Source organism: Oryzias latipes, chromosome 1 (assembly GCF_053564925.1).
Source record: "Oryzias latipes strain Hd-rR chromosome 1, Olatipes_Hd-rR_3.1".
Classification (NCBI taxonomy): domain Eukaryota; kingdom Metazoa; phylum Chordata; class Actinopteri; order Beloniformes; family Adrianichthyidae; genus Oryzias; species Oryzias latipes.
The window spans coordinates 41161218-41187500 of record NC_136237.1 but is presented as its reverse complement, the minus strand read 5'-3'; the positions used below and the strand labels follow the sequence as shown (position 1 = coordinate 41187500).

Here is a 26283-nt window from a genome sequence, read left to right as displayed (position 1 = left end):
CAGCTTATCTTTGTTCTTCCTCATTCCGGCTCTTCCTTGTCCTTCCTTTTCCTCGCTTTAGCTCATTTTCTTCTTTGCTTTTCCTCCTTCCATCTTATTTTTGTTCTTCCTTTCTCTGACTCTTCACTTGATCTTCCTCATTTCCTCCTTGCTTTAGCTCTTCCTTGTTCCGGCTCTTCCTCCCCCATCTTACTCTGGCTCTTCCTCACTCCTGCTCTTGCTCGCCCCTGCTCTTTGGCTCTCCTCCTCTTCCTCACTCCCAGAGGCTCTCTTTTCCTGTCTTGTTGGGTTTTGAAGGTCATCATCATGTGCTTCAAGTAACACAGCTGAAAGACGTTACACTCAGTTGACTGCATGATCACAGGAATCAGTTATCTGTGGCGTTTAGAGGTTTTCCACACTTTAATCTTTACTCCTCTTTGTCTGAAACCCCTTGTGTTGTGTTCACAGTCCTCTCACACACTGGACTCTTTCCGTTTATGTTGTGTTTGCTTTGTTTGTGTGTGTGTATGGGGGGGGGGCAGTTGTCCCAGCTGTTCATCTGCTCAGCCCCCAAAGAGGAAAACTGTGACCAGAGGATGGTTTCTTTCTCGCCTGATGATGGCTGAAACCACAAAACAAGTTCACTTTATCACATTAATTTCAAGGAAAAAAGAAGAATCTGGGATTTTTTTTTTCCCTTTCACACACTTGCTGCTGAATTTCCTTTTGAAGACCCCGGAAGAGCAGGATGCAACTGAAAAAACTTTTCTGATATCCAACCGATGACTTGGAATGGTTTGTCTTCTGCAGCAAAAGGATTAAATTCAGTTTCTTCTAAAGCGCCACATGAAAATAAATGAAACCAGGCGTGTTAGTGTCATGGCTTCCACAGCTGATGCTGGGCTGTTTTTGGGGACTTTTGGGTCTGATCATGAACAAGAGTGACCCGGGTCATAATCCAACCTGTAGTGTTAAAGCTTTGCATTTTTTTTTTTTTGCATTTTCTTCTAACTTTGTGTTTTTAAAGGATGTGAAGACAGAAAATGATCTGATATGCAGAACGCAGCCCAGTACAAATGTTTTAGTCCTTTTTTTTTTGTTTCAACAGGTTTAAAGATTTCTGATCTCTTTGGCTTCGGGGCTCCCAGGCGCCCATATAGGCCACGGTCTAAGTCTCTGAGGAGGGAGATCTTCAGAGGGCCTCGCAGACCTTCTTCCTCCACCTGCTCCACCTGCCCTTCTCCACCCGCAGCACCATGTCCATAGCCAGCAGCAGCCCAGAGAGGGAGAGCTCCGGCGGGGCTCAGCTCCAATGCCCGTCGTCCCCTCCAGGCCTGGACCCGGACCCTTCCTGCACGGGCAGCCCCATTATCAGCCCAGACTCCTCTTCCCATGATGCAGTGCTGTCGGCACCAGCAGCCTCTCCAGCAGACTCTGAGAACCTGAGTCCTGACGAACTGGAGCTGCTGGCCAAACTGGAGGAGCAGAACAGGTGAGATTCACCTCCGCCTACAGGAGAATCTGGTGAAAATGTGAGTCATAAATAATAATTATTATTATTACAGTTAGCTTTTTTTAAAGTTGTCATCACAAAATAAAAAGTTGTATGCAGGAGTTTGTAGTTAAAACTATTCCTGGACCGGGAGTCAGCACACAGCTGATGGAAAACGGTTCTATTGTCACTCAAATGAGATCTGATCCTGCATGTTAACCCCACCTGCTGTTTGGATGCGAAATGACGACAGGGTCAAAGGTCAAAGGAGCTCTCAGGCTGAAGAGCAATCTGACTCTCCTGAGTTCTTCAGGCCCTCTGGCTCCACAAAGGTTTGGGTACTCTTGGTGTAAAGCTTTTCTTTAGGATGATGTAAGCAGCAGCTAAAAACTTAAAGGCCAGGACACGTTTTTCTAGCCGCCGCTTAGAACACGGACCCGGTAAAGCAGAACCGAGGTGCAGTTCTGCTGAAAAGAAGCAACACATCAAACCCAGTCCTGGTCTTCTTAGTGGAACTTCATTGTTTTTTGAGGGAAAGTGTAAAGAATTTCAGTTTGGTTTGATGTCTCCTTCAGTCGCCTGTGCTGCTGCTCACCCCCCCCCGTTTCAGGTTACTGGAGGCTGATTCCAAGTCGATGCGCTCCATGAGCGGCTCGCGCCGCAACAGCGGTTCCTCTCTGGTGAGCAGCTCCTCGGCCTCCTCAAACCTGTCCCACCTGGAGGAGGACACCTGGATCCTGTGGGGCCGCATCGTCAACGAGTGGGAGGAGTGGAGACGCAAGAAGGACAAGCTTCTCAAGGTGAGAGCGTTTGTTCCAGAGGAGAGAACGCAGCTTTGCTGTCAAAGACCTTTGAATCTATCCTGGACTGAACACAGCAGGAGTCCTCAAAGGCTCCGGTCTTGTTCATGAGGTCGGTGTTGACCCGAGGTCAAACCTCAGAAGGACATAAACCTTTTTTTTTAAATTATTTCTTGTCTGCTACACATACTGATGGACATCAAGAAACTAGCTCTGTGATCTCTGCGGCCGTCAGAGATGCTCAGGGTCCCTGTACCTTTTCTGAGGGTTTCCCATAATCCTCTGGGCCCTGCAGGAGCTGATCAGGAAGGGCATCCCCCATCATTTCCGTGCCATCGTCTGGCAGCTGCTGGGCAACGCCACCGACATGCCGGTGAAGAACCAGTACTCGGAGCTGCTGAAGATGTCGTCCCCGTGTGAGAAGCTGATCCGGCGCGACATCGCGCGGACCTACCCCGAGCACGAGTTCTTCAAAGGCCAGGACAGCCTGGGCCAGGAGGTCCTCTTCAATGTCATGAAGGTGGGCGGGGCTTCAACTCTTGGCTTTGATTTCTTTTTTAGCGCTTATGAAAAGGTGAGACTTCTGATGAGATGTGTGAACAGAAATCTGTTTTTCTCCTTAGGGTATTGAGGAGCAAAAGCTCATTTCCAGACATTCTTATTGTTCAGGGTTTCAAAAATATTCCAATGAGTCTTTAAACAGATCCAAAACGTTTTTATTGCTTAAACTCTTTTAGTGTCTTTTATTTCGGGACATTTTTCGTGTTCTCTCAGTCGGTAATGTAACCTCGGCCTGCGTGGGCCTTTTTCTGTGGAAATGAAAACCCCCGCCTCCCTTTGAAAAGGACGTGAAAAGCGCCGCAGCAGAGAATGGCTTCAGCTTCAAATGTGAAGTAATGAGGCTGAAACCGCCGTTGTTGTTTCTCAGCATCCGAATTCCTAAAACTCCCAGACAAAAAGACGGAAATGAGCTTTTGGCTGCCATGGAAACCAGGTAACCCCGGCTGAAAGCAGAGCTTTTCAGGGAAATGAGGAGATCTTTGTCAACCCACCAGCAGAAGTCACGCATTTGCTCCTGTTGTCTCCTTCAGGCCTATTCTCTGGTGGACCGTGAGGTGGGCTACTGCCAGGGGAGCGCCTTCATCGTCGGCTTGCTTCTAATGCAGGTAGTGATCAGATGTTTGACGAGAACAGCAGACGCCTTTAACTGCTTTCTTAAAAGTTATTCAGCAAAATGGAGAAGTTTTGTGTGACAAAAAGGTGGAAAGAATTGGACGTATTTGATCAAAGGTGTTAACTTTGGCCTCCTCAGATGCCAGAAGAGGAAGCCTTTTGTGTGTTTGTGCGCCTCATGCAGGAGTACCGCCTGAGGGAGCTCTTCAAGCCCAGCATGGCGGAGCTCGGCCTCTGCATCTACCAGTTCGAGTACATGCTGCAGGTGAGGTGCCCGACCTCAGGTGTCGCATCCTGCTTCTCCACAGAGGGGCAGCAGAACACGCGTGTACATGGTGTAGGTTTTCTGATCCGTCGTTCTCGTCACCCTGCTGCTTTTCTGTCGCCTTAGGAGCAGCTTCCAGAGCTCAACGTCCATTTCCGCTCCCAGAGTTTCCACACATCCATGTATGCTTCGTCCTGGTTCCTCACTCTTTTTCTGACCTTCCTCCCTTTACCTGTGGCCACGCGCATTTTTGATATCTTCATGTATGAGGTAGGAAGCATCCTCTTAACCCGTCGGGTAGTTTTTCTGTCCTCTGTAGCCTCTGAACCCCTCAGGGCCTGGAGATCATCTTCCGTGTGGGCCTGGCCATCCTGCAGTACAACCAGACCGACCTCATTCAGCTGGACATGGAGGGCATGTCGCAGGTGAGCAGCCGCGTGCCGTTTGGGTTCCTGCACACTGAGTGCCGACGGCGCCACGTCCCACATTCCCCTGCACGCAAACCTTCTGAGCTGCAAGATTGACTTTGATAAAAAACGAGGCTTTGTGCAGCGAAACGCTCCGCTTTATCAGCTCCATCTACGAAACGAAACTCACAGAGTTCTGATGAAAAGAATGAGTGAAAGTCACAGAAAAAGCCTCAAAAGTTCAGTCAAGTCTGAAGAAACTAGAGCAAGAATAAATTCTACATTCAATCATCTTTTCATCCTTTTTTATCCGGGCCTGCAGGGACCAGATTGTTTTTCCATAAATTCTTCTTTCTTTCTCGCATTTAAGGACAAATTTCGCCACAGTCACATATTCACAAACCCACCAAAGTTTGCACACAGCTAGTACCTGGTTCAAAAGGATTTTTGGGCATAGTAAACGACCCCCCCCCCATGATGACATCACAGTGGGAGAAACCATTAAAAAGAATGGGGCCAAAATCTTTTATGGGGCTCAAAACAAATTATTTCAGAATTCTCTAACAAAACCCAAACTAAAGTGTCGGGGGGGATCTCCAAAGGAAGTTCCTAAAATTATTATGGGATGGACACAATGACACAGAGTACAATTTGGTCTGTTTTCACATTTTCCCACAATATAGGTAAAAAAGAAACTTTTGCTCACGAGATTTTACACACTCGTTACAAGGTACCTTGACCTTTGACTCCGGGAAGAGCCCGCCATCTTAATGTTTCGACCTTTCGCCTCCTGACTCCTTGAGTATCATTGGGGAGCCACCTGGGGGGAATAAAATGTTGGTTTTAGTGGAATTCTATGAAAATGTAACACGTGAATCATTGCCTCAAGCTGAACGAAACGTTATGACAAATTACGAATGTGGGCGGGGTTTATTTAAAAAAAAAAGCACCTTGGTTACCAAGGAAATCTAAAGGTTTACTTGTGACGATTCTTCCAAAAACGACAGACGTGTTCGACCAGAAGAAACGGTTGCTATGGAGATAAAACCAATGTAAAAGCCACCATTTTGACAGAAGTGGTATTTTTAAAATAAAGTATTGATGTACAGCTCTGACCGGGGTGGCAGGGGCAGAGAGGGCGGGTAGCAACTGCAGGGCCACACACTGCTTGAATTTCATTTATTTTTTACTAGTTTCATTAAAAAAAATGGATGTTTTCCTGCTTTAAACATAGATAAAGGATTATTGGAGTTCTGCTTTATTAAAGATGTTTATGTAAACAGAGAATCTATTTTAATCTTAGGCGCTTTCCCGTGTGGTGTTGTTCTCGTAGTGTTGTTTATTGCGGGGCTCAGAGGGTCTTTCTTTGCCGGTCTTACATGTGTTTACGTCTGCAGCACTTCCAGAAGGTGATCCCTCACCAGTTCGACAGCTGTCCCGACAAGCTGATCCTCAGAGCCTACCAGGTCAAATACAACCCCAAGAGGATGAAGAAGTGAGTGCGCCCATCACCCCGCTAACCACGGCTTTTCCTCTGAGCTGTCACATCATCGTACTTCCTCATCTGCATCATAAATTCAACTAAATGGGCTTCTTCTTTTTTTTTTTTTAAGACTGGAGAAGGAATACACCACCATCAAGAACAAAGAGATGGAAGAACAAATTGAGATTAAGGTTGGTGTTTGATGAACTGAGGTGTTGGTTTGATCGCCGGTTTCCTCCAGCAAACGTTTTCTGCTGCTCCTCAGAGGTTACGCACAGAAAACCGGCTGCTGAAGCAGAGGATCGAGACGTTGGAGAAGGTAGGAAAGATGTTTTGTAAAGGATTCTGCAGACCAGAGTCCTGCATCTCCCTCCTGTGTTTTAGATCTTCTTCTGTGAAAAACTTCTTTTCCAAAGGATCTCACTGCTGCCTCTTCTCTTTTTCCACAATCCTCTCTGCGTTTCCTTCTATCGTCCTCTTGGGGTCTTCTCATGGTTTTTCCTCTCTGCTGTCCTGCTGTCTTCCTTTCCCTCCATCACTTCTTCTTCTCGTCCTCTCGTTCTCCTCCTTGGTTGCGCTGTAGGAGAGTGCCGCTCTGGCGGACAGGCTGATTCAGGTACTGCGACCCACAAACCTCCCTAACTCCCTGCACTGCCTTCCCCCCTCTGTTTTTATTTTACCACAAATGTGCATGAAAAGTCATGAACCCACACTGTCTGCAGGACTAATGTGCAATCCCAGAGTGCATGTGGTGTCGCACAGTGTCAAACTGCATGGAGCAGCTGCTCATTGTTTTCCGTTCATCCCCACGTTGGGTGAAACTGCTCTGTACTTCCTGTCTGAAGCTGCGTAAAAACTGTTCTGCTGGCTGTTCACTCAGCTGCTTCCTTTTATTCTCACATGGCAGAAAAACGTTCAAGCAGTTTACGTGTTTTTCACGACACACGCAGGGCCAAATGACGAAATGACGGCGCCCCCACATTTTGAATCATACGCTATAGGGCAACAGTCGACCTGTCGCTGACTCAGTTATCAATTTTTCTTTTTTTTTCTTTTTTTTTAAATCCCCACTTCCTTTTCTCTTATTCAATTTTTTTCTTCTTTTCTTGACTTTTTTCTAAACTTAATCCATAAATCCTGGTCTACGATTGGTCGACGCGATTTTTCAGGGAATCAAAGCGCCCTCCCTCCATCCTTTCCCTCCCCGTTGAATCAAACGGCCCCACGGGCCCCGGGGCCTCAGTAAACTCGCGCTGTTTATGACAGATTGGGTTATTTTCCAGAACAACCCAGTTGAACCCAGTGAAGATATTCTGCAGCATCTCATAGATCTGTGGTGTTTTTCTCTGTTTGAGACTCCAGAACAGTTTTTATGTACAGTTTTTATTAACATTAAACCTCTTCTATGGCTTGAATTGTGCAGTGGAGGATGTTTTCCTCATATCTATTATTAATATCAGGTTTCAACAATTTAAACGTGTTTTTTTTAAACAACAAATTTATGATTTTTAGTCATAAGTTCTTACTAAGGGTTGTTTAAGGTGTTGTGTTGTTTTGGGACAGACTAGGAAGCATTTTTAATGTCATCGTATCTTTGACAATGACAAATAAATTCAGATGTTTTCTTTTTTGGATCTGAATTCAGACAAGACTCCTTTGTTTTTCATAATAAATCAATAATTTCTGTTCCAGCCGTTGAGTTTTCCTCTTTTCTGTTGTGAGTTTTTTTTTTAATAATGAAAGTGTGAAATAACCCTTGACATTCTCCTAAGTACGCTATGTTTTTGTCAAATGTTTGATTGGACAAACAAAGCAGAATATGGGCTGCAGAGAGTTTGTTTGCAGCAGTTTGCTGGTTTGATTCTCGGGCTATAATAGTCCATGGTTGTGTCAGCAGTACATCAATTACTTTTTCTCTTCTTCTCCTATTAAAATGGAGAAAATAATTCCTAAATGTGTAATTATTTAAAAAAACAAAGAGCTGAGTGAACAGACTTGCAGCCGCCGCTGCTTCCTGGTCTCTGATTGAAGCTACAGGAACAGCCGTCCAGAGCTCATCCATTTGAACGATTTAAAGAGGTTTCAATTTAGTGCACGAAAGCCAGATTTGCCTCTGTAGCTTCAGACATGAACTGTGAGTGTAAGAGAAAGCAAAACAAAAGACTTTTGACAAAGAAACCCCAGCAAAAACAACATTTTGACTTATCGTCACCCTCCGTTCCTCGATTGTTTGCACTTCGTGGCTCGACCTGCAAAATGTTCCCGTGCGGCGAATCCAACTGACGGCGTGCTGCCATGGCTTCTTGAAACAGGGTCAGGTGACGAGAGCTCAGGAAGCGGAGGAGAACTATGTGATAAAGCGGGAGCTGGCGGTGGTCCGGCAGCAGTGCAGCGCGGCCAGCGAGAACCTGGAGAAAGCTCAGGACACCATCAGGGAGCTGCAGCAGCAGCAGGTGCGTAACCGCAGCAACCGGCAGCTCGGATGCTGCTGCCGCCTCTGCGGGAAGACCATCCGTTTGCTTTTTCCTTTATGTCATTCCACTTTAAAAACAGATAATTGTAAACTTTGTATTTTGTTGTATTATCTTGTTTTCCATCTGGCCCAACAAAAAAAAGTATGCAAACATAATCAATATCAATAAAGTTTAATCTAAAATACAAAAGGGGTTTGTACAAATATACACCTCGTGTGTCAGAAGACTCATAAACCTTTATTGTAACAGTAAAATCAAGGCAATGAGGCCTTCAGCTCTGACCTGTTTGATCAGCTGTTGGATTGGATGAGTAAAAAAATAAAGAATGAATTTGAATTATAGAAATGTAAGTTTTTGAGTTCTATATAGTTACGATTTTAATTTGTATGTTATTAAGAACCGTACTAATCTATAGATAAGCAAAGCAAAAAGAAATGCAAATCAAAGGTCATCTGAGCAGAAAAATACCTGAAGAAATTCACTCTAAATGATGTTTCTGGGACTGATGAACTGATGACTTCTATTCCAGCTCTGATTGGTGTCACTGTTCAGCGCCTTCGATAACAAAGACCGAAAGGCTCAGATAGTCACATCGAGAATCTTGCACTCACGCTATGTACTTACCCACTTTCAATATTGAGTATTTAGCCTGATAGGAAAGCATTTTTCCATTTGAACCTCTTTACTATCATCTGCACGCCTTCACCTTGATGTGGTGTCATGAATGAGCAGAAAGCACTGAGGGTTTCTGTTTACTGACATCACTCTGGTTCAGAGCCTCCAACAGCTGCTGGGTGCCATCAGCCACGAGGTCTTCATCATTCTTTCCAATGACAAACATGGCTTTTTGCTGCATGGTCATTCAGAACCGTTTTTTTTTTCTAGATTCTTTTCAAGCTTTTGCTACAAAAAATAAAGCTACACTTTTCCGAAATGGTAAAATCAGCTCCAGAGGAGTACGACAGTGACAGCTTCTTCTTATTTAGACGAGGAGATGAGAAAAGGGAAAGAAACGTGTTTGGAAGGTGTGACTTCACATGTGTGATTTAGCTGAAACTCTGTGGTAAACATGAGCTCAACCACAAGCTCTTACATGAGCAGTTGTTTGCTGCTCTGTTCTATTACAACAACACAAAAACTCAACAAAGGGGGTCAGTTTGTTTCCCACGATGCATGAAACCTGAGCGACGCTCGGGCTCGTTAAAGATCACGCAAATCCATCAAACGACACGCCACACTTTTGCTTGCTGAAGTCTTATTCTTATTCTTTTTTTCTGTCAGTACACAGAGGAGTTTGTCAGCAACCTGCAGACGCAGCTGGAGCAGTCGCGGCTGCACGAGGCCGAACTGCTGGGAGCGCTGAAGGAAATGCAGGACAAGGTGCTGGACCTGGAGAAGGTACTCCTCCATAAACGGCGTGATGCGTGTGGATGCGTCACGCATGACTAACCCCCATGTTCATGCTTTCGTTTTGACTTCACGTGTTGACGGGCCGCAGCAGCCTCTCATAGTCTTTGTGACTTTAAGGTGACATCAAACTGAAAGCTACACGCAGAAAAAAAACGCCTCAGTGGAAATTGCTTGTTTGTTGCAAATGAATGGAAGCAACAGTTTCTCAAACACTCCTCTGTTTGGTCGCGGATCACCCACAGAACCTTCTGGTGTGAAAAAAGCTTCCTATTTTATTTACTAGACAAGGTAAACTTGTGTTTTAAGCAGCTTTGGCACAACCGTGGACCACATGGAGTAATATATAGCAGTGTTTTTCAACCTTTTTTGAGCCACGGCACACTTTAACCTTGATAAAAATCCCGCGACATCCCAGTATCAAAACAAATTAAAAAAAGGAGAAACCCAAAGTCTGTATTGATCTACAGTCCCTTGCAGCTGTTTTTTCTAAAAGATGTAATAAAAGTTAAGTTAGAAGATTTAAAAACTGTCTGATGTGTGTTCGTTGTTGTTTCAAGACGTCAAAGGAAGATTCATTGTGCGCTGAGACGCTGTCACTTTAACCCAGTGCCTCATGGGAGATGTAGTGCGAACAGCCACCAAACGCCAGACAGACTTTCGTCTCTGAGCTTCATTGATTTGTTCACTTGTTCCACAGTCTGACACCGGATCCCGCGGAAAGCTACATCGCTAAATATGAGCTTTAGCTGGTCTTTTTGTTGGAACTAAACAACTTTATGAGCAGAATCGAAGTGAGGACTTTAACCACTTCTGATTGGTCAGACTGATGACATGTGATTAAGCCTCCAAGAATGATTGGTGGAGGCAGTTGAAGGGGCGGGACTTTTCCTAATACAGCTGTAGCTGTGGCTAAAAAAAGAAAAAAGTCATTTACAATCTTTATATTCCTAACTACTCAGTGTTTTATCAGGGCCTGTTTGGATGAACACAGAGCCGATATCCTGGAGATGGAAAATGTTTTTAGATCGGTTAATGAGGGCAATTTTCCACGGCACACCTGACCATCTCCACGGCACACTAGTGTGCCGCGGCGCACTGGTTGAAAAACACTGATATATCGAACCACAATTGAGAGAAAGTAATGTTTAAATCAGAGCAATTTAGTTAGACTCCTTGTGTCACCACAGGCGTCCCACAGGGATCTATCATTGGACCAACCCTTTTTCTCTTATCTACATAATCAACATAGTTGTCCCTCAAAGAGACTCACGCATCCTCCACTATGCTGATGACACAATCCTCTATTCTGTCACCCCCCTGTCCAGGCACAATGAGAAAACCGTTACTGCATAGTTTCACTGAGCCACAACTTACCCTGAACTGCATCAAAAGTTAAAGTTTTCCAAATGTTTACACTCTCTCCCGCTAGCTTACAGCCCCTCACACCCCCAAGCTAATGTTACCGGTGAAACAAAGTAGTGAGCAATATCAGAGCTGTACAGTTTTGATCCAGATTCCAGCTCAGACGAGGAAAACGTGGATCTATTTGTCTAAAAGTGGATGAACCAGAATGGAGCGGAGCAGGGAGACTGTGGCCCGCCCAGCGTATTTTCTACGTCACAAATAATTTGTTTCTCCACCAGCATTTTTTGTCTGCTCCTGATCCACAATGGCTTATACAAAGAAAATACTCAGAAATGCAATTTGAGCTGAATTTTCTTTATATTTATCCTCCATCATTGAAAAAAATGCAACAAGAACATGTTAAAAACACCATTTACATCGGAGCGGATCTTTCAAAGGTATCTTAATAGATATTTTAGGGAAAAATGCAGGAATACCGTTTAAGGATTTTTATGACTTTAGACCGTCTTGTCTCATTGCTGAAGTTTTTTGTCTGTTTCCTCTTTTCTTTTCTCAAAACGTCTTTCCTTTTGCCAGGCCACAGTTGAAAATAAGAACATTGTCTAGATATATAGGAGCTAAATAAAAAAAAAATATTTTTGAATCTTAAATCCAGAAGTTTTTTGTTGTATACGGTTCCTAGAAATCCAGAACATCACTGTGCAATCACAGAACCTGCTACACTTTTTAAAACTCGTCTTCCCTGGAAGGTATTTCCTCTCACAGTCACAGATCTACTGTCATCTGTGTCCGTCACTTAAACTGAACCCATGCAATGTTCCACCATCCAGAGGAGCAGCTGTCTGCCCGACGAGAGCAACATGGCAGCCCTGCAGGAGGAGGTGAAGCAGATGAAGCTGAAGGAGCTGGAGATGCTGCGCTCCTTCAGGGAGATGCAGGACAGCGTCACAGACCTCAACCAGCGCTGGCAGGTGAGGCTCACAACCTTCCGCCTCTGTTTTCCCCGCCTATCGGGCAGAAGCTCACTAAGCCTTTGTCCCCGCAGCATCACATGTCCCGCAGCAGCAGCACCGGAGGCGGCGGCGGCCCCTGGAAGGAGTCCCCGAAGAAGAACGCCATGAACGAGCTGCAGGACAAGCTGATGACGATCAGGCTGAGGGAGGCGCAGGCTCAGGCGGAGCTCCGAGAGGTCAAACTCAAAGCTCTGCAGTTGGAGAGCCAGGTCAGACTCAGCTCCTCTGCCTCTTTCCTTTGTCCGAATCAGGCATGAAAGCTCTCATCTTCTGCTCGACTCTCCTTCCCAACCAGAACCAGATCCACAGCAAACTGATCGGTCGCAACGATCAGGAGCGCTCGGCTCTGCAGGACCGGCTGCAGATGATGGCCAATCAGAACAAAGCTCTGCAGACCCAGCTGAGTGAGATGAAGAGGAAGCAGGCTGAGTTGGACTGTAAGGTGAGAACATTTCAAAATAAAAGATGGAGAGAAAGAAATCTAATTTTTCCTGTTTTAATGTCATATGAAGGTGAAATTCAGAGTAAAAAAATGTGGATCAAACAGATAAAACCTGACAGAACTGAATAGAAGGTTATGTAGTTCAGAGTTCAGAATCTGCCCTTTCCATTCATTCCTTTATCCATAAAGAGTAAAGAGGAGGTGATGGCGGTGCGGCTGAGGGAGGCAGACAGCATGACCGTCATGGCTGAGCTCCGGCAGAGGGTCGCTGAACTGGAGATCCAGGTTTGCAAAGCCTGCGACTGCAGACATTTTTGTTTTTGGACCGCAAAGTGACAGAAACTGCTGGATCCCCGTTCGGATCGACCTCTTTCAGAAGGAGGAAGGACGGATTAAGGGCCAGCTCAACCACTCAGACTCCAGGCAGTACATCACCCAGCTCCGGGACCAGATTGCTGAGCTGAAGAACGAGGTTAGACTCGCATCTTCTGTCATGGTCAGGGTTCTGTTTCCTGTTTTATTTTGAAGGTTCTGTCTTAGTTTTGAGTTTGATTTCCTTTGTCCCACTCTCCCCTGATCGTCTTCTCCTGTACCTCGTCTGTCCTGTTTGCAAATGTCCTGTCACTGCCTTCCTCCATACTGTCTGCCTGTCAACCCCGACAGTTGTTTTTCTGGTTTCCCTTCTCGGCAGCGTCTTTTGTTTAGTCATAAATGCCGTGTTCCTCCCGTCTCTGCGTTTTGGGTCCTTCATCAACCCCCGTAGCTGACATCTTCAGCCAAAAAGGACACAGTTTTGTTTCTTTAACACTCATTCCTGGGCAAATTGCTGGGGTACTTTTCCCCTTTTTTTTGTCCTTTCTCTGCATCGTCTGGAAATTGGATTCTAAAAATAACCGGCAATAGTCTAAATTTTTTAACATTTTAGATGTTTTAAGGCTGTAAAACTCCTCACTACACACCTTGATACACTTTTTCCAAACAGACTTTTCTCTCGTTTAACATCTCAAACTTCAAACTTTAATAAAGAAATCAGTTCAGTATTAGAGAATGAAAACAAAGATCTGCTCGCCATCAAAGGTTTATGTAGATTTGGCAAACTCAGGACATTCCATACAGGAGACACGGACATGGAAGAGATTTATTCGCCAACGGTCTACAGCCAATCAGACGGCTTGTACAGGTGAAGAGTTCAGTTCAGTTGTTTGTCTCGCGGTCGGACTGTAGAAGAGGAGACGACGAAACAAATTCACAGAAAGGACAGTTACTAAGCATGACTACGTTCACGCAAACGTTTACTCTCCATGCGGCGACTAACCTTCTCGCTTTTACTTGCCAAAGAGGAGTAAATGCTCTCATCTGGCGAGTGTAAATTTCGGACCCTTCAAAATAAAAGTCTATTGCGATAGACTCATCCCTCTATCAAGAAAACGTTCTCGCCAAATTTCCAACTGTGGCCGAGCCTGGTCGGGCCATATTTACAACACCCCTCGTGGGCCCCTCTTTTCCCCAGGGTGTCCCCCTCCTGGGTGGGGGCGGCTGGCCCCTGCCTTGCTCCTTCCTGGACCAACCATGGGCCGGGTGGGTGACTACCTGGAGTGCGGAGCGGGTGTCCCTGGGGGGGGTCCTGGCTCGTACCTGGGGTTGGGGCGGGGGGATGCCCGGAACTCCTGGGTGGTGATGGGGTGCTCGTCTAGGGGTGTGGGCACCCCTCTCGGGTGTGGTCCTGCGTTGGGCCCTCCCGACGCGGCGGGGGGGCTGCTCTCCTGGTTGGGCTGGGGCGGCGCTCTCTTTCCCCATGCGTCCCTCCTGAATGAGATATTTCACACTAGTTGGTTTGAAGGCATAAGTATGCATGTGTGAACACTATCTGTTTTGAGTACATGTGGACATTTTTTGCAGCTAGCAGGTGTTTTGATAACATTTGAGTGTGTGTGGATTTGTACTACATTTGAACCTTACCGTAATGATAAACATCCAGTAAACTTGTTGCTTTATGCTGCTTCATGGTTTTATCCCCCCCCCCCTCGTATTATCACCCTCCTATCCCCCTCTCTCTAACATCCCTCTCTCTTCTTCCCACCTTTCCTTTTCCGTCTGGTCCAACACCAAAGATTTCAAATATGATTGAGATTAATAAAGTTTGGCCTCGATTACAAAAGTACCTTAAAAGACGTAAAGACATACCTTTGGTTTGTCTGAAGACTAATAACCCCTGTTGTTAAAGTAAAATATGTCCAACACAAGAGGGTTTCAGGTCTCATCTGTCTGCCCAGCTGTTGGACAGGACAAGTTTAAAAAATATTTAAAAAAAGAAGAAAAAAAGAGAAAACGTTCTATCATGATATATATCGTCATAGATTTATCGCCCAGCCCTACGCTTACCACATGCACGGCAATGGTACGTTCCATTTTAATGACGTCCCTTGAGGGGGCCGTACGAACCTCAAGGGATCTGCAAGACGCACCTGCAAGGACCCAAGAGCCCGCAGCACCTGTAGGGTCACATGTGAGCTGAGGCTTTACCAGGTCTGAGCACCCGCTTCACCACTTGCTCTTTGTTCTTTTTATGAAGATGGTGACCTGCCATGGTTTCCGGTAATAAAAATATCTGGTTCCCTCCTCGTTTAGCAGCATCAGTCTGCATGCAGGTGTTTCAGAGATTCATTTTTTCACCAGTCTGGCAGCCCAGGTTTGTGGTGATGCATTCTGGGGCTTTTGTTTGTCCTAAACTCTTTGAGGCAGGGTAATGTTGTTTTTGGAGCTCTGTGGTGGAGCGGTTTTCCGTTTGATGTGCTTACAGACGGCTGGATAAAGCTGCTCCCGTTCGACGTTCTCTCATGTCGAGTTTTATTTTTTTAAACACCCCCCCCCCCCCCCCTGAATGAAACGGGGGACCCTTTTTTCTGCAGCAGCGCACAAACAGCCGGCAGCTCTGTTCACGACCAGAGACATGTGGTCATGTGCTCGCAGCTTCTACACCACTTCCACGCCGCCGGTTCTTCTAGGAACCGGAGACCAGTGAAGCTGCTCTCTGAACAGGAAGCTTTAATTGTGAAAAGTTCCCACTGAGAACTCAAGCACAGTCATGGGGGTCTTTATTTGTTGGGTGGGGGCGTCTAATGTGGCCCCACAGCTGCAGAGTTGACTTTCTGCGCTTTTTACGCCTGCCTCACATCAACCATGTTCAGATTTGATCAGGAGGGGGCGTAATGAGTGTGGCCTGCCCTTTACCCCCCCCCCCCCCCCTATTTCTCTTCCTCCCCCACCTCCTTTCACGTCTGCGGCGGTTTTTAATGGGCGCAGAGCTTGCGTGAACACAAAGGAGGAAGCAATGAGCTGTTCAGAGAAATCTCAGTTAAATGCGACCGTCGTATGACTGAGCGCTGATTCATAACTCGCATTCTCTGCAGAGAAGCTTGTGAGTTCATTTGACAAAAAGAAAAACTAATTTTGCATATGAACTTTGATTGCATCTGAAACAGGGACTTTTATGCAGACATGTCTGCTGATAAATGACTGCTTCAGGTGAAACCAACACATCTGGTGGCTTTTTTCTGAAATCGTTTCTTGTCTGGAGGTGGAATTAGCTGTTAGTGAGAACATTTCCACTGGTTAACCACTGCTCCCCATCACACACACACACACACACACACACACACACACACACACACACACACACTGATGCTTTTATTTGGGTTGGGTTGAGGGGAAGCAAAAGCCTCTGAGATTTGTCACCAGTCAGTGCGATACATGCAAAAAGCGCGCTTGGCTGGTGACAAACGTTCTGTCTGCAGAACCGCCACAAAAACCTGTTTGTATCATTTCTTTATTTAAAATCCTGTTTTCAGGAACGGTTCAAGCTCTAAGAGCAAAAACAGCCTTTGTTTGTTTTGCATCTGCCTCCATTAGGTTGGACTAGGTTTAAAAAAGGAGTTTCATTTGAATCAAATCACGGAGAAATAGGCATGTAACGATGCATTTTAACAACAATTTGATTCATATCATAATCCGTGGCTGACGAGACGATTCATAGTCCATTTCGGTTCATTTTAAACGATCGATTGACGGATCCAAAACGGATCCAGAGCTTCTTTAGCTAAAGCTTGAAGCAGTGGGAGTCAGAGAGAAACACCTGGAACGGATTCTGAACAGGTGAAGTTTTAAAATAAATATGTGTCCAAACAAACAAGTAAATGAGAATGAATGTTAGTTTTCTTTGGAGGAATTCATAATTTTATAAATGAAAATTTCACCTTTGTTCAGTGTAAATTGCAAGTTATTCAAAAGCTGTTTTAAGAACCAAGAAGAAGAAAGTTTTAGAGTAAAAATGTGACAACAGCTGGAATGAAGTACTGACATCCCGCCACTATAATTTCTTAACCAAGTAATTAATCAAACATCAGTGGATCCAGCATTTCATGTATGTATTAGTGCAAACTAGGGTTGGGCGATGTCCCCTAATTTGGCCGTTGACGATGTTTTCTGTCAACCATCGGGATGGACGATGACATCGTCGGGGGGGGGGGGGGGGGGGGTATTTTTACATTTTTCGTTCTTATATAACTGCTATTCGTTATTTTGCTTTTTTCATTTTATTTCCCAACTAATGGTTAATCCGCGATGATCCAGTATAAACTGAGGGAAGTGACTTTAACAGAAAAAGTAACAAGCAAAATAGAAAAGTAGTCCGCTCCCGCACTTAACTAGCGAAGTGGACCGGCGGAGGGCGGATTTACAGCTTTATGTTTGATGGGAAGGGGGGGGGGGGGGGTACATGAGCGGTATGTGTGGGAGATTTAAGACTGCGATCCGTCCCGCAGCCCCAAAGCTAATGTTGTTAGCCCGTGTGTTAGCATACTGCTAATCCTGGCTACGTTCAGAAAAAGCACTGACCACACGGATTAAAATTCAAATGATGAGCGAACAGGTGTTTCATAATAACCGTAACATTATTAAAAGCACGTTTAGAAGATCGTCTCGTATTTTACCGAGCTGACATGTCAATGTAAATAGCCGCTCGGCGCTGTTATCGTTTTGTATTGAATTGTTACCTTCAATAAAGTTTGGAAAAAAAGCCGCTCGGCGGAAGTTGTATCCTCTTCCGGTTTTCAAACTGCGCATGTGCGAATTCTGCGCGTGTGCGAATGATTTATTCCGACCGGAATTGTGACCTTAGTGAACGTTTTTATATTCTGAAAACATTTTTCTGGGCCCATGTACACGGTTGGATTCTAATCCGACCATTGATCCCATCAGGATATTTTGTACATGTAACCGCGGCTTATGGTGTCGACGCGCATCGTGGCGGGGGCGTGGCATCACGATGGTGGTCTCTCCATCGGGATGTCAGTCATCCATCACGATGGACGATCATCGTCCATCGGCACAACCCTAGTGCAAACATGTCTACTTATGATTAGGAGCAGCAATTATAATGTCAGGCAGATGACAGAGTTTACTTATTTATTTTCAAATCTATTTATGAATAGAATAGATTTGTTGTATCTTTGTATTTTTATTTTTTCTCTCCTGTATTTGAAGTTGAAATAGCTTGAAATGAATCAAACTTGATGATTGTGCCTGAGGACACAAGACGTCATGTTTTAACCCGGGCAGGGACCCAATCTTTGCTGCTAACTTCCTGTTGACAGAATAGTCCACTGCTGCAGAAGGACGGGGGACGACAAAACACTAACCCATTAAACCGTTTATTTTTATTATTATAATTATGTAACACATCTAAGAAAAATTGGACGTGTAAATTATTTTGGCCCTTTTTTATTAGGTGTTCTGCTTGGGGCCCCCGACACTTTGGGCTCTGATAATGAGAAGGTTCAGTCTGAGCGTGTTGGTCTCCTCCGTGTCCAGGTCAGGCAGTTACGAGGGCAGAAGGCGGCGCCCGGCGGAGGAGGGAACTTCGACCTGTGCTTGACCAGCCCCGCCTCCGCTGAAGGCGACTTCATCAGCTCGGATGAGGACCTGCTCCCCAGCCCCCTGCCCGCCACCGCCCTGTACCCCGCCCTGACCGGCTCCTGTCACCCGCCCCCCCACCTGGACAGCGAGGGCAGCACCGACAGCGAGGCGGAGGAGCGGGCGCAGAGTCGTCCGGACGCGCCGCAGCTCTACGGCGCCATCGTTTGCGCCGAAGGTCTGGATAACTGAGGTTTACTTTGTAAAATCTGTTTCCAGGTGAGACTCCAGCGGACTGAAGAGCCACAGCTGCTCGTTTTGACTAGTTAGCTCCTCCTCCTGTTTACCGTCATGCAGACGTGGACCTCCTCCGATCTTCTGCCCCCAACCCACAAAAAAAACCAACACATTCCTCTTGTTTGTGTGCCAGAAACAACACATCAGAATCATATCCCTCCAATATGAACATGTGACCCACGTTTAAGAAAGAACTGATCCAGATCTGCCCCCCCTGGACCTGAAACCGGAGCGCTTTCAAGGAGTGACAGACGGGCATCACACCGCCCTGAAAGACCTCCCGCCACAACATTCAGTGTTAAATTCATCCTCCTGTCCCTCAGTGGGGAGAATAAGCTCCGCCCTCTTTGCCTTGGAGAAAAAAACCAACACGCCAGTGGAGCAACATCTGCATCCAGCTGTGTGGACGTCACAAGATGGCCTTCGTGGACCAACCACGAACATGTGGAAGAGTTGGGTTGGTAGGCTTTCAGAAGAAGGTAAATGTTGCCAAATCTTGTCTTTCGTTCCTCAATTATTTATGTTTTGTGTTTTATTTTGATACGATGGAACATTTTTATAAATCCACATGAAGTTAGAGGTTTAGAAAAACCAACAGAGGCCAAAATATTCTGTCCTTTGTGCCAACGAGTCACTGAGTGTTACAGACCAGAAAATGTGCTGCTATGATTTTCCCCTTCTGCATTTTAGTGGGTTTTTCCTGAGGAGAACACTTCAGAATTCCCGCCCTTCTTATCATTTTCTCGATCACTTTGACTCTCTCTCACATTTTAATGAGAAATCGGTGGAGAATTTTCCGCTTTTCACTGCTACTAAAATGGAAAGACGGATTGTCAGGGAAGCTACGGCGTTAGCTTGGCTAAACTAAATTTGTTCTCTGGTTTTTGTAAAACTGTTTTGTTAACCTAAAAACAAAATATGGATAATAACCAAAAACAGTTGGTTGCTTCCTTAGCATCTGTTAGCTTGTATTTGCTGGCAAGCTAATTTAAATTAATCAATTAATTATACTAAACAAAATGTCTGAGGTTTTTTGCTGTATTTCCTCAAAGGTTAATGTATTTTTATCTTTTGGGTATTTTTATTATCTTCACACAAAAAAATGTTTTGTTTTTTTTCTCGTACTTGGTTTTTGCACAATCTAGTTAGTTTCTGTTTCCTGTCAGATTTAAGGCTAAATCCTTTTCGGATTTTAGCTTAACATCCAGTTTTTCAGTTATAAAAAGGCAAAGAAAGAAAAATAAAACCAAACATGCCAACAGAACCAATGACTGTATATGGGAGCTGGACTGAGTGGCTCCGCCCTCCAGGTGTTACAAACAGGAAGGACCCGCTGGCTCCAAGGAGCCAAAATCCCATCTAGAGAAACAAACAGCTGTTACCGGGTCATTCTTTTGGTCAGAATGACCATTCTTTCTTTTTCCTCATTTTTCTGTAGTTTGCAGTTGCAAACTGACCAATCAGATGCCTCGATTAAAAGTAGGTGGAGCCTGCTGGCCCCCAGGCTAAACATTTGACATTAGCCATGTAGACCGCCTTTAAGTTTGAGGGGTGTGGCCGTCCAACAAGCTCACTCCTGATTGGCAAGAGTGGTTGCCATGGAAACATTGACGAACTGGGCGTTGCCTACAGGCTCCGACAAGGTGACCGGTTGGTGACAGAATCGACTTAATTTTGTATGAAGTAAAGCACGAGTTACGTCACACTAACTCAGTCCAGTTCTCGGATACAGTCAATGGTTGGAACTAATAGTTATTGTGGTGCAATATTGGATCATTTCCTACGGATGTGAATAAAAAACTGAATGATGGCACAACAGTTTTTCTCCATTGGTTTGGCTCATTTCTTGAAACAGAAATTACTCTCAAAATAATATGGACAAACCTCCAAACCACTTGGCAATTGTTCCCAACAGAATGGAATTTCTCACTAATTTCATCAAATTGCAAATGTCTCAGTACATCTTTGCAGTTGATTAAGTACAGGTAGCCTTCATTTAGCACAATTTCCAAGTGAAGATCCTGTTGATTTAAACTGATTGTTGATTCTCAGTCTAATGGTTGTTCGCTCCAAAATGAGTCAGCATCATTTCATTGTGTAAATCATCACAATAGTCTGTTCAATTGTCAAAATCAGTCAAGAACATAATACCATGAATACAAAATAGGAATCCCTTGGAACATTTGATACATTTATTATTATTTTGATTTGATCCCTGAAACTGAGAGATCTCGTAGGGCCTCACCTACCACTATATGTTATTCTATGGGACAATGTGAATTTCCACCGTGGCTCATCAGGGCCTGGTTCACTACTCATCCAAGGATGGTTATAGTGTTCCTACCCCCTTACTCTCCTTTCCTCAATCCTATTCAATTTTATATGTATAGCCCAAATTCACAACAACAGTCGACTTGATGGGCTTCGTATAGGTAATTGAAAAGGTGAAACATGAACTCAAAAGGATCATGAATACAAAGAGTTCAATAGGAAAATACTAAAATGAACTAACAAACTGACTAAGCTATACTGGCATCCCTGCCCTTAGACCCCCCCCTTGGTGGTAAGGAAAAACTCCTAAAAAAAACGGATTCCGGAAAAAACAAAGAAACCTCAGGGGTGCCCACATGAAGGAGGGATCCTCCCCCAGGACGGACAGGCGATTTACCAGAACTCTTAGAGAAGAATTAATTTATCTAACTCTACAACTACATATATAAAGTTCAGCAGACGAGCTTCATCCAGCCGTGGTTGGGGGGACAGTCAGGGGCTCAATCCTATTGAGGAGCTTTTCTCCGCTTGGAGGTGGAGAGTGTCTGAGCATCAGGCCCAAGATCAGAGGTCCCCTCCATGCAATGGATGCTGCGTGTGAGGATATTACAGGAGATCAGTGCAGGGATGGTTGAGACATGCACGCCGTTTCTTTACCTTGTTGCATCAGAAGGGAGAATAAACGCTGTGATGTGGACGAGAATCTGTGGCTAGACAGACAGACAGCAGGGTGAGGACGATGGCCAGGAGAGGGAGGGCGAGGACAGCGACCAGTGAAGAACTGTTAGTTGTGAAACTCAAGCATTATTTACAGAACTGTAGGCTGCATATCATTGTATACATTTTCTTTTTACTCTGATGTATGAAAGTTACTTTATGTGTGTGAATGATAATGGTTACAATTTCCTTGGCAGTATGAGTGCAATGTGTGCTGTTAAACCTAAGAGGTTACTCTCACCCTAAAATCCTTTTTCTTTTTCTCAGTTTTATACAAAATTGTATTCTGTTAGCTATACAAAAACAGTACAGTAACCATTGTCAATGATGGACTGAGCTAAGACTGATTGGTGGACATGAGGGACATTTCATTTTTTATATCAGATTTTGTAAGTGAGCTATTGTGTTGTGCTGAACTGTAACAGACTGTTTTGCCAAATGATAAGAATTAGAATTTTTGAGAATGTTCTGTATCAAGAAATGAGCCAAACCAATGGATAAAAACTTTAATCTGCTTTTAAAAATCTGCATTCATGCAGAACTGTGAGATCTATAGCATATCTAAAGCGAATTCACCGTCTGCCTCTTGTTAGCGAGGAGCATTAACAGTTGATCCATCAGGGTTTCACATTCAGAACGTCTTTTCTATTTTATGCACTACAGAAACAGAGAATCTCTGCTTTATGTTATACCAGCTCATCGGGTCGAACTGGAAATCCTTAAAAAGGCGTTGAAAGGGGGGGCGTGCTCTGAGTGCAATACTTTGAAACGACTATTTATTTACAGATTTTCCTCTTAATTAACAGAAAAAAACGTTTTAGCTTGAAGCAAAACTCGTTTGTTTCATATTCATCTGTTGAAAAACAGATTTTTCTGAAAGCTCAGTTCTTAGAAGCCCGGCGGGGCATCGACAGGTGTCAGGGGGGCATTGACAGGTGTCAGGGGGGCATCGACAGGTGTCAGGGGGGCATCGACAGGTGTCAGGGGGGCATCGACAGGTGTCAGGGGGGGATCAACAGGTGTCATGGGGGCCTCAACAGGTGTCATGGAGGCATCGACAGGTGTCAGGGGGGCATCGACAGGTGTCAGGGGGGCATCGACAGGTGTCAGGGGGGCATCGACAGGTGTCAGGGGGGGATCAACAGGTGTCAGGGGGGCATCGACAGGTGTCATGGGGGCCTCAACAGGTGTCAGGGGGGCATCGACAGGTGTCATGGGGGCATCAACAGGTGTCAGGGGGGCATCATGAGCCCATGGGGGCATCATGAGCCCATCATGAGCCCATGGGGGCATCATGAGCCCATGGGCTCATGATGACCCCATGGAGGCATCATGAGCCCATGGAGGCATCATGAGCCCATGGAGGCATCATGAGCCCATGGGGGCATCATGAGCCCATGGGGTCATCATGAGCCCATGGGCTCATGATGACCCCATGGAGGCATCATGAGCCCATGGAGGCATCATGAGCCCATGGGCTCATGATGACCCCATGGAGGCATCATGAGCCCGTCTGCAAGAACAAAACGAGCTTTTGGTTGAAATCTTCCAAATCAGTGGCTTTGAGGCAGAATGGCGTTCAGAAACATGAGGTTCTGCGTTGTCATGTAGGTGATGACAGGCGGGGAAGTTTCCTTCTGACAAACACGGATCTTCTAGAAAACCTAAAAAGAGGACGTTGGCTTTGACATCAGTGATGCAATTAACAGCTTTTTGGTGGCAACACCTGAATGAAGCAACTCAAATCTCAGTACTGGAATCAGTGTCAAAGGATTCGACAGATGTTTAGATTACAGCCTCTTCATTATATGCATTTATTTACCTGTGAAAAGTTTAAATGAAGTAAAAAGTGATGCTCTACTTATCCTTGAATTGAGTTCTCTTAGAATGTTGATTAAAGACTTTTTATTTATAGTAAAGACAATAAATACATTTGTGTATCAACATGGTTTACAAATCTCCCAGCAGCCTCTTTGTACGGAGCGACATAAATACTAACCGTTTTCAGCATCAGACTTTAAAAATATTGTGTTAAAAAATGATTTTGCAATTGAAACTGAAATTATTTTAAATTTTAAACTCAAAAAGATGTGCAAAACAAAACAATTTTACTCATGAAAATTAAAAATATTAGCCAAAAAAATGTTAATGGAGAGAAATTCTCTGTTCTGCGCTCGAAACAGGGCGGGGCGCCGCATTACAAAGCAGCCGCCAACGCCAGCCAATCACAGACATGGCCATGAAGGTTGATGCTGATTGGTCAGACAGTCTTCCAATCAGAGAATTTCTTTGTTTCGATTGCACGTATCGCTCAGTTTCGAGAGTAAAGTCATTTTTTGAGCACACAAAAAGTTTACGCTCAAAAGTGTGCGTTCCGCTTGGAAGAACGGCACAAAATCTGCGCCGTATCTTTCGTCTTTTTTCCTGCAGACATATCTTCAAAGATACACTAAAGATACACTTTTAAATTTTGCGATCAACTTCCGCGTTGAATCCAACTGATAATTGAAAGCCTTTGACTCAGACGTTGATTTTTAGTTCAAGTTGAATTAAGAAAGTTGTGTGTACGAAGCTTTTACTCTGAAATGAGTCAAATTCGAAGCCATTTCCTGTCAACTCGTGTGGACACTGCTGGTCAGCGATGGTGCTCCTCCTTCCCCCACAAACTGTACCGACTGTGAAGAACCATTGTCCGTTTAGTCTGTGACATACGGTAGCATCCATCTTTAGGGCGTTTTTTTGTTTGTTAAGCGTGTTTGGCTCCGACCCGAGGTAAAGAATCGTCTTTGGAGCAGCGGTTCGCACCGGTCGTGACGTTCAATAGCGCCGTCATTCCACACGGATCGTCCTGAAACTCAAAGTTCCCATCATTCATGTGCTGTATGTGATACCTGATCACCCCCCCAACCCCCCTCCTCTCATGCGGTTCAACCAGTGTTGTCATAAATATTATACGACAGTAAAACTATATGATGGGGATAAATACATTTCAGTGTTCTGTATCCTATGAATGGTACAAAATAAACTTTGACATTGCACCTTTGCACGCTGTGATTGATTTTTTTTTTTTGTGATTTTGTTATTATTATTATTATTATGTTGTGAACGACCCCCTCCCCCCAACACTGATGACATCACGGCGGGAGGAACCGGTCCAAAAAAAGAGAATGGGGCCAAAAATCTGCTCAAAAAATATTTCAAAATAAAGCAGCAAAACCAAAACACACAAGTCTGGGATATCTAAGGGAAATTATTATGGGATGGCCACAGGACCTACGGCTTTGTGACATTTTGACGATTTCATTTTCACACAATGTGGGGGGGGGGGTTGTTTGAGCGATCTTGACAAAATGTGTACAAATGTCTACAATAAGTGTACAGTCGAAACCAAAGCATCGCTGACCTTTGACCTCAGGGGAAAGTGAATGGCGTTGGCGTGGCGAGCTCGCAAAAGTGGCGTTTTTCTGTTGTTCGCACAATTTTACTGGAATATTGTGTCAATCTAAAAAAGATAAAAGTCGCTTGCCTGGCTGTCATACAAAAGGAGCATTATAGGAATGTGGGCGGGGTTAACAAAGACTTCCGTTGCCAAGGAAATCCTCAATTTACTTTTGCCGATTCTTCTAAAAAATGACGTAGACGTGTCCGTCACCCACAGGCAACCCAAAAATGAAATGGTTGCTATGGAGATAAAACCAAAAGAATCTGTTTTTTTTGTTACATGGCGCACAGCTCTGACCAGGGGGGAGGAGGGGCTGTAGCAGCCAGTGATGCCAGGTCGACGGGGGGGGGGGGGCTTTAATTAGACCACATCAGTACAGCTGCTCATCACTTCTAGCTTCTACTTCATGGAAATGGGTGATGGTTTGACTCCACCACTCGGGGGGGCTTTGTTCTATTCTTACTCGTCAGGTGGTATTTCTCATTTCCTGTTCTCGACGGCCTCGATGAAACTCTCTTGATTGGCGTTTGCAGTTGGTGAGGAAGGGTCCCGAAGATGTTTGTACACATTTGAACGGGCTGTAAATGTTTGGAGGACCCACCTCCCTGCGGCGAAGGTACCTCCACTCATCAGACCGTCTGGTTTGGGGTCAAAGGTCGCCCACTCTAGGTGGACCCTTTTCGTGCAGGTTGAAGTTCAGGCTTCCAGTTCCCGGTGCTGCTCTTCCTCCTCCTCCTCCTCCTCCTCTCCATAAAGTCTTTATGATGTGAGTTTGCTTGCTTTGCACGTTTTGAGTAATCATCAGGTTTTGGGGAGCTTCATAAATGTGTAAACTAAAAGGAGCTGCAGAAGTTTCCCACAGTCATGTGTAACCCGTGTGGTTATCGCCGTCGCTGCTGATGAAACTGCATCAGGTTCTCTCAGACGCTCTTTCCTTGCAGACGTGCAGCTCTGTAGAATTCACGAACACCTTTATTTCCCAAAACCTTCCCCCCGTGCCGCTTTGACCCCATCTTCTCCCAGGTTTTGCTGCAGACCTGAAATCCATTCATGGTCAAGCTTTTGTGATGAAGGAAACCTGCAACAACTTTGATCCTCATCCAAAACTATTCTTGGAAACATGAACGCTGCTGCTGCTGCTGCAGCTGCTGCTGCTGCTGCTGCTGCTGCTGCAGCTGCTGCTGCTGCTGCTGCTGCTGCTGCTGCTGCTCCTCCTGAGGTAACAGCAGCATGTCAACACAGAGTGTCGACACTCGGAGTGGAAGTTTCAGCACAGCTCCTCCACTTCCTCGTCGGTGGAGTTCTTCCCTCGACCCGGCTGGGGAGTGGGATCCACGCTC

The 26283-nt window shown here is 45.1% G+C and overlaps 1 protein-coding gene and 1 long non-coding RNA gene across 5 annotated transcripts in view; both read left to right on the top strand.

The window, feature by feature from the left end:
* Positions 1-19759, top strand: part of evi5l (ecotropic viral integration site 5 like) — a 28597-nt gene extending 8838 nt beyond the window's left edge. For 2 of the 4 annotated variants that reach the window (XM_023954039.2, XM_023954043.2), the window contains exons 2-20: positions 1091-1474; positions 2085-2274; positions 2570-2794; positions 3366-3440; positions 3587-3712; positions 3839-3982; positions 4048-4137; positions 5517-5614; positions 5733-5793; positions 5868-5921; positions 6186-6218; positions 7915-8055; positions 9358-9474; positions 11682-11822; positions 11897-12073; positions 12160-12306; positions 12496-12591; positions 12683-12778; positions 18175-19759. In XM_023954039.2, coding sequence (XP_023809807.1) covers positions 1239-1474; positions 2085-2274; positions 2570-2794; positions 3366-3440; positions 3587-3712; positions 3839-3982; positions 4048-4137; positions 5517-5614; positions 5733-5793; positions 5868-5921; positions 6186-6218; positions 7915-8055; positions 9358-9474; positions 11682-11822; positions 11897-12073; positions 12160-12306; positions 12496-12591; positions 12683-12778; positions 18175-18468 — 2541 coding nt within the window. In that variant the 5' untranslated portion in view covers positions 1091-1238 and the 3' untranslated portion in view covers positions 18469-19759. The remainder of the gene's footprint in view (positions 1-1090; positions 1475-2084; positions 2275-2569; positions 2795-3365; positions 3441-3586; positions 3713-3838; positions 3983-4047; positions 4138-5516; positions 5615-5732; positions 5794-5867; positions 5922-6185; positions 6219-7914; positions 8056-9357; positions 9475-11681; positions 11823-11896; positions 12074-12159; positions 12307-12495; positions 12592-12682; positions 12779-18174) is intronic. The other 2 variants (XM_023954045.2, XM_078948084.1) reach the window with 1 other exon arrangement.
* A 2923-nt stretch (positions 19760-22682) lies between these two features.
* LOC144992357 (uncharacterized) lies at positions 22683-23140 on the top strand. The gene is made up of 2 exons (XR_013656238.1): positions 22683-22760; positions 23000-23140. It is a non-coding gene; the product is annotated as an uncharacterized LOC144992357 (long non-coding RNA).
* Positions 23141-26283: the final 3143 nt, after the last annotated feature.